This window comes from Protopterus annectens, chromosome 17.part0 (genome assembly GCF_019279795.1).
Source record: "Protopterus annectens isolate FY-2018-M chromosome 17.part0, PAN1.0, whole genome shotgun sequence".
NCBI lineage: Eukaryota > Metazoa > Chordata > Ceratodontiformes > Protopteridae > Protopterus > Protopterus annectens.
In genome coordinates, this window is record NC_056751.1 from 759,814,097 (window position 1) to 759,822,762 (window position 8,666).

Here is an 8,666-nt window from a genome sequence, read left to right on the forward strand (position 1 = left end):
AAAAGCACCCCCTTCCCTCCACAAATCACATCATACTCTCCTCTTTCCCACCCACACTCTCATCCCTACCCCACACTTCTAAAAACCTCCAACTCTGACCTACTATTCACCAATTTAACCTTGGTAGCATAATTAAAGCTAGCGAATTCCAAGCCACCTTAGCCACCTACTCCCCTGACATAGCAGTGATAACCGAGACCTGGCTAAAGCCCCACATCAGGAACAATGAGATCACCCCAAATGGTTATAACATTATTAGACTAGACAGAATAAACAAAAGGGGCTGTGGTGTAACTGTACTATTTAAAAAAGTTGAACAACTCTAATGCTCCCCACCTGACCTACCCAACGCGGAGATTCAAACCACACATCATGAAATAAACCCAAACAAAACATAATTATCATAGCTTCCTACCTCCCTGCAGGCAACAACCTCCCCATCATTGAAGGTCTCCTTTCATGGGCTTCCATCAACTTCAGCCAAGAAATTATTATTCTTGGGGACTTCATCCTTGATTGGCAAACCTGTACATCCAAAAATCCTTCTAATTTCCCCCAGTCTCTACAACTTCACCCAGACCATAAATTGTCCAACTCGCACTGACAAACACACCAACAGACCGTCTATATTAGACTGGAAACTAACCAACAATCCCAACCTAAGTTACATAGCAGGCCGCCTTCCTGACTCACTCAGTGTCCATTCCCCTACCTTTCTATGCAGAAAATGTGTATACACACAATTCAACATCTCCTACAAATACATCTGTTGCAAACCCCCCCCCCCCAACACACACACACACAACTTTTAACCTGATTCTCCAGCAATATGACTGGACCCCACTTAAAAAACTTCAGCTAGACCTAGCAGTTCAATTATTCAACACTACCTTCCTTAACATACTCAACAATATAGCGCCAACTAGGAAAGGCTGCTCAGAATCCAAGCCTGTGCCCTGGTTAACCAAAGAAACCAAATATTTACTTAAAGGGACAGAGCCTGGTCAGATTACCATAGCACCAAAAACATATCAAACCTAACTATCTGTAAACAGTTAATGAATCGAAATGAGCAAGTGTACTTCCAAACCTGCCAACCACACCTAAACAGCCACAGAAAGTTCCCAACCACACCTAAACAGCCACAGGAAGTTCCCAACCACACCTAAACAGCCACAGGAAGTTCTGGGAAAACATAAACTATCTCCTAAGCCCAGGTCACTCCCCTACCCCAACCGCAGTAACCACCAAGTCGGATCCCATTGCAACTCCAATCAGCTCTCACTTCATAAATTACTGGTCGATAGTGGACTATGTAAATATCTAGACATATATATAGTAACTTTGATTGCCCTGTAAAAGCATTTTATACTATTTCTTTTGTTAGCACATCTTATTTCATTGTATACTACAAATTTTATATACTTTATAACATTTGGTTGGTGTGTTTGCCTAATTACTTATCACTTGGTTAACCTTGTTGGAGCTTTTCTCCCCAGGACTCCATTGGAAACAAACTCCTTCAGCCTAATGGACTATCTTGGTAAACAAACTGTAAAATAAATAAATAAATTTCATAACCTCCCTACTAGGCAACCGACCAAATACACCTCTCACTCTTCTCACCTCCTACTTCTGATAATCCTCACCCCCTTCTGCTGTACTTCATTCAGACATGCTACGTAAGGTCTCTCCTCGCTAAACTTGAACCCTGCTGTCTGGCTACTGTTCAGCTCCGTAACGAATTTCTGAAACTTGCAGCCCCATCTATTGCTTACCCCATATCTATTTTGATCAATTGCTGAATTTCTGAACACTGTGTCCCAGTTCCCTTGAATGTATCCCACATCATCCTACTCCACAAAAGTGTTTCTTCCAAAGACCTGAACAACTGCTGCCATATAGCCATCTCCCCTCCTCCCCAGCAAAATTCTTAGAAAAACACATCCACAAACAAGTCCTTAACCATTTTATTTCTAACAATCTCTTATCCAATTCACAGCACGGCTTCAGACCCAAACATAGTACTTTCGCTGCTCTAATCACTTTTACAAACTCCATTCATCATCTCCTAAATGAAGGCCAGGTAGTCACCTTCATCTTTCTTGACATGTCCAAAGCCTTTGACACCATTTCCCATCAACTTCTACTTAACACACACTCAACTTACGACCTCACCGCATCTTCTCTGTCTTGGTTCCTCAGCTGTCTTTCCAATCAGCAGCAGGCCACCAAATGGCAAAACAGTCTTTCTCCCCTGCTACTCATCTTTGTTGGCTTGTCCCAAGGTTCTATACTTGGCCCTCTCCTCTTTATCTTATTTACAAATGACGTCAGCTCTGCAACCAGTCTAGTCAACATTGTCACTGACTATGCTATCCTTGTACGCTCTGCCCCCCTCACCCCATGAACTTCAGTTAAAAATGCAGTCATCCTTCCGAAATGTAGAAAAGTACCTATCAGAACATCAACTCATTATAAACCCTAATAAAACCAAATTAATAATCTTCAAAAATAAAAAAATCCAACCCTTGCCATGCCCCTCTGTCAATCCAGTCCTCAAATGGAACCAATATCGAACCCACAACTCATACTAAACTCCTAGGGGTCACTATTGATAATTTTTGATAAACATGTCTCTCTTACAATCAAAAAAGTACGGATCAAGCAGGACACCTTATATAGGGCCAGACCATATCTTACCCACAATGCCAGGCTTGCCACTGCCTGTTCTCACCTGCTTTCTTCCCTCCTCTATGGAGCTCATATTCTCACCAGTCTTTGCAAATCTGATCTAAATAATCTAGAGTCCTGTAATAACAAAATTGCCAAGTTTGCCACAAATGCCCCACACAGGACTCACCACTGCACCGTGCTCTCTCAGCTAAACTGTCTAGAACTCCCCAACCTTCTAGCTCTTAACCAACTTACTCTGGTCCACAAGTTAATACAGCAACCTACAAACTGTCCTGCTGTCTCCAGTCTTGTCCAACCTAGTCCTATGGTCCACAAGTTAATACAGCAACCTACAAACTGTCAAGCTGTCTCCAGTCTTGTCCAACCTAGTCTCAATCCCAAGACCCTCAGATCCTCCAGTAAACTAATGCTAAAGGTCACCCAGTCCCGCACTTATCATGGGGACTGTCTTTATTCCAATAAAATTACCAAACTTTGGAATAATCTACCTCATGCCATTACTAAAAATCCACACCATTGTGAGTTCAAACAACTATTACTTAACTGCCTAGCTAATCATAGACTCTGCTCCTGTCATACTCCAGGCTAGATCTGCTTATCATCATCTCACCCTTTTTTCACCCTATTAAGGTTTTCACCCTCTTGCTATAACTTCTGTCTGATCTTACTATCTAAGCTTCCTTCTTATTAACCCCCCTTTCAAATGGTGTTTGGCACCTCTGTGATTACACTGTATCCAAAATAGAATCCTGTTGGAATCTCCAATTCCTTGTCTAGCATTACTCTTTGTAAAACATGCTGTTTGTCTAATACCATCATTTACCTAGCTGTACTTAAGTTTGTAACTAAATCTGTGTTTTTAAATTTCAGATAAACTCTGTAATTTGAATGCTGTTTTTAATAAGTAAATATTGTACTGTTTTCTGGAGCTTTTCTCTCCTGGCCTCTTCTGAAAATGGGCTCCTAACCCAGTCAGACGTTTCCTGGTTTAAATAAATAAATAAATAAATATAATCTAAATTGAAATTGAAACACTTGTGTACATAGTCCCTGGAATTCTGCAAGATCTTTAACTCACTCTCACACAGGTGGCTGTTAGAAGAAAGTGTAGGGATTTAGTGGTAGGACCAAAACTGCCAAATTGGATTGTGACCTGTTTAGATGGGGGGACAAGGACTGTGGTCTGAAGACAATGTCAGGAGTAAGGGAGGTTAGTGGCTATCAGAGTAGTACACAAATTGACCTGTGTCTATTACTTTGTTATTGCGTTCACTTTAGACTTACCTGAGTGGAATAGCACACAGGGTCATCCTTGTCACTTGTTCCACAAAGATGGGTGTAGCCGAATAGGAGTAGGGAGGGTAAACCGAGTGGGCATACAAGGGGCAGGAGGTGTTCAGTACAAACAATGCAAAGTGCTGCAGTTTTATGTGAAGGATCAGCTGGGTGAAGTGGGCATTAACCGAGTACAAAGGTGACTTATGGGCTGTTTATTCACTCCTGGACTAGACTGTCAAGAGCCGAGTTAGATGATCATGCAAACAGTGACCAGAATTCTAGTGTGTCTCTTCAGTGGGATGGACTCCAGTTGGGCTGCTTTTGCTTTACCAGATATTGGTTGGGCCACACATTAAGTACTGCTTGGACTTCTAAAGGCCATACAGAGAGAGGGATATCAGGGTGTAGAACAGAGTCCAGAAGAAAGCTTATCAGTAGAGTGTAGAGGATAGGCAGGAAAACGCTGACCACTGATTATAGAAGCTGACACAGATCTCATTGGAGACCAAAAGGGATCAGATCACACAATGGGGGGTACGCATAGCCCATGTTAGGAGGATTTGAAGGGATCACCCTCAGTATATAAGAAAAGGGAGGAAAGAGCAAAAACAGCAGATTAGTTAACAATCACTCGTTCAGAAAAATGCCTCCTCGGTCAGAGGGCTGGGTATCCCTGCAATGAATTATTACACTAGTGTGCAAGTGAAGGAATGCATGAAAACTGCCTCCTCAGTGCGAGGGCTGGGTATCCCTGCAATGAATTATTACACTAGTGTGCAAGTGAAGGAATCCATTAAAAACTGCCTCCTCAGTGAGAGGGCTGGGTATCCCTGCAATGAATTATTACACTAGTGTGCAAATGAAGGAATCCATGAAAACTGCCTCTTCAGTGAGAGGGCTGGGTATCCCTGCAATGAATTATTACAGTAGTGTGCAAGTGAAGGGATCCATGAAAACTGCCTCCTCAGTGAGAGGGTTGGGTATCCCTGCAATGAATTATTACAGTAGTGTGCAAGTGAAGGGATCCATGAAAACTGCCTCCTCAGTGAGAGGGTTGGGTATCCCTGCAATGAATTATTACACTAGTGTGCAAGTGAAGGAATCCATGAAAACTGCCTCTTCAGTGAGAGGGCTGGGTATCCCTGCAATGAATTATTACAGTAGTGTGCAAGTGAAGGAATCCATGAAAACTGCCTCCTCAGTGAGAGGGTTGGGTATCCCTGCAATGAATTATTACACTAGTGTGCAAGTGAAGGAATCCATGAAAACTGCCTCCTCAGTGAGAGGGCTGGGTATCCCTGGAATGAATTATTACACTAGTGTGCAAGTGAAGGAATCCATGAAAACATTTTGCAGAGCATGGAACAGTTGGAAAGTGAAGAAGGTAGGGTACCTAGGATGCTGAAGACACTAAAGACAAAGTGAAGCAGGGTAGCAGATTCTTAGTTTTACTTTAGTTTTTGTTTATGTGTATTCTTTTCAGTTATTTTGGGTTAATTTATAACCTTTAAAACTGTTGTAGTATAGAATAACTGCCTTATGTGTGATCATTCCAAACTCTAACAACCTTCCTTGTGTATTTTTTCTCTCCACAGTATGGCAGAACACCCAGTGACTGGATGCACCTTGTTGTGTGACACCGCTGGACTTCTTGTCACCACTGGATGTACTGGGTTAATCTGTTTTCGATCTCAAGGCTGTATTTCTGACTCTTCACCATGATATATATATATAAAAATGATCAAAGCACATTAGGACCATAAGACTGCTGGATCCCATGGACTGTACATAGTTTCACATCTTTGAAGCCTCCACAACAATCCAGAAACAAGGAAGTAAACCTGCAAGATGTGTTCTGCCTGTTGGCTGTCTATTGTATGGAATGCTGGGGGTTTCCAGATCGGGTGTATTTCAGTGCACTGTAGTTATAGTAATGTAGTGGTATGTCTGTTTACTCAGAATGCTGGGTAGCATACCCTGTATAGTCTGCTGTTTTGCTCTTTCAGTTTGTTCTAACATCACCACCAGATTTATGCAAAGAGGATACTTGCTGTGTTATTTAGTGTGGTGGTGAAGATGTTGACCTGGAGATCTAAGTTTGAATTCCATCAATTTCTGTTTCCACAATGTTTGACCCTGAGGAATTTTTTAAAAATGTCATTCTACTCCCAGATTTCTGTAAAAGAAATTTTATTTTGTCAGTGAAATTGCCTGATTACCAGAATGCAAAATATTAGAGACATATTGTCTATTCCCTACATTGAGGTAACTCCTGCTGCAGTAGTTGGTTACTGATCCCTACCTTTCAGTCCCCCATTTGATTTTCTGTTTTGCACACTGTAATGCCTACTTGTAAACCTCTTTACAAAGATGATGTTTGAGCATTTGAATATCATTCTTCCTAGGTCAATGCTTTTTTTCTGAAATGCTCTGTCCTGACCATACATATAATGGAAAAGCTAGAACAGATGAATGTTTCTGCATTTTCCTGACTGAGGCTCTCCTTATAGGTTCTTGGGTGATTACTGGGCAGTTGTCCCCAAAGGGCCTTTTTAAGCCTAGCCATGCTTCTCAAATGTATCTGGCATATTTTTTACCCTATTGTTACTTTAAAGGGTATATGTAGGTTTGGGCGTGGACGGTCAAGCATTTATAGGCTTCCTTTGTCTACTAGCGGCATACATGCCAGACCAGACATAATAGGCATATTTTTCCCAACTATCTTCTTTGTGTCTAGAGTTTATCCCTTCTGAGTAAGGTAAACACACCCTCAGCAGCTTGAACCATTTCTTGGACTTGCCTTACAGTGTTCTAGAAACTAGTGAAAATGATGTCACCCACCGAGCCGGGCTGGCATATTGACCTTGCTTCAGTGCGTCTGCACTCATTGGCTGATATACTGATGTCATTGTTGTCCTAGCCAATCAGGCCAACTGTATTTTAATTAATACTGGTAACTTGACATTTCTGATGGTACCACTGGTGAAGATATGACTGAAAGAAAACAAAACCAGGAAGAACCTACAAATTTCTTCATCCGCAGGTTACTGTAGATGGCATTTTCCTGCACATCACCAGTAATGGTGACTTCTACCACAGATCTGTATTATAGTTGTTCTGTAATGCTGCATTTTCAAGACTCCTTCCCCTTTTTTAATAATACTGCAGGTCTGGACACTACAACACTGGAGCTGTCTTATAATTTTGAATATTTTAATAACTTAGAACCTTCTGGCATGTCTTGAACGACCATGCAGCCTGTTGCTGGCTCTTCCACATAGTACCACCACCTAACGTAAATCTGGACATATCAGTGTGTCTTTTAGCCCTAACTCTGAGTGGTTAAACTGGAAATGATTGGTTCATCTTTACATTATTATAGTGGTGAAACGGCAAAGAACATGCAAGTACTGGAGATGGACTCTGGGCTCTTCCTGCCTAGCTCAAAGCATGCTTTTTAGCAAGTAATAGTATATGCTTTTTATTTATTGTGCCTCGACAGAAATACAGCATTTAGTTTTTAAATCAACTCATTTTGTTTCATTTGAAGTTTTTATCCAAGCTGCATATTTGTGTGAAGTCTTAAAAGATGTTCTTTAAAACTACTTATTTTGATGGTGGTCGTCCCTAACCTCAGGATACTTCGGATACTTTTAGGGAGTGGGTAGTGAACCTACCAGAACATTTTGTTTAAACTGGGCATCGTTTATTTTCTACACTCATTTAGCAGGACAGCCTATGCAGCAAGGCATGGATGAAATCCTATGTTGACGTCTGTTTGTAGCAGTATTGGTAGATGGGGAGGGGTAGATAACAAAGATAAGGCTTGTTCTGTTTCGTAAAAGAAAAACAGTTTTGCGGTAACGGACCATATTTATCGAGACATGTATCACCTGGGTAAGTGTTGCAGTGCACTGCTTAGAAGTGACATTTTTCTGACCTCAGAATTGTGGACAATAGCCAGATGCAATGTAGATTCAGATCAAGAATTATGGCAGGTGCCTTTAGCATGCTGTCTGAGAATTCTGCGTACTGTGTACATCCTTATTTCCTTAGTACTGTACTCCCAACACAGGAAAAAAGCACAGGTTTTATTCTTACTTTACCATATAGATAGTCACACAATCTGCAAAGCTTGTAAATAGCACTTTATAGAATACATTTTACCTTGTGATTGTGTGAATTTGCTTCTTGACTGCAAACTGGCTTTGTAGAGATGCTGATGGACAAACTGATAGCTGCCCCCATTAGCCTCTGTAGAAAAACTTCTCAAGCCTGGCATTTGTTTATGAGCCCACTGTTTACTTTTTCTGTCATGGTACTATAAGACATTAAGCATCTAATTATGGTTTGAACAAAAGAATTGAAGACAGAATCGTTTTTAAGGTAGTTTTTAATAGTTTTAAGGAATGTTGAATGATCTGTGCGTTGTTTTAACCCATAACAGAAGGTCCAGCAAAAAAAAAGAGCTTGGCCTGTTCCATAGAAAGTAAAGCACTGAAGGTTTTAAAAAAATAAGCTATCAAAAGTGAAGAAGTTGTCTCTGGTAAAGTACTGCACTAATACTGACAAGAGTAAAACAGGTGCAGATGTTTGACAGTGCAGTCTGGTAAAGTACTGCATTAATACTGACAAAAGTAAAACAGGTGCAGGTGTTTGACAGTGCAGTCTGATAAAGTACTGCACTAATA

The 8,666-nt window shown here is 41.0% G+C and overlaps 1 protein-coding gene across 4 annotated transcripts in view; it reads left to right on the forward strand.

The window, feature by feature from the left end:
• LOC122791658 (branched-chain-amino-acid aminotransferase, cytosolic-like) overlaps positions 1–7,504 on the forward strand; it is a 661,658-nt gene extending 654,154 nt beyond the window's left edge. For all 4 annotated transcript variants that reach the window (XM_044059481.1, XM_044059478.1, XM_044059479.1 and 1 more), the window contains one exon: positions 5,571–7,504. In XM_044059481.1, the coding sequence (XP_043915416.1) occupies positions 5,571–5,612 (42 nt within the window). In that variant the 3' untranslated portion in view covers positions 5,613–7,504. The remainder of the gene's footprint in view (positions 1–5,570) is intronic.
• The last annotated feature ends 1,162 nt before the right edge of the window (positions 7,505–8,666 follow it).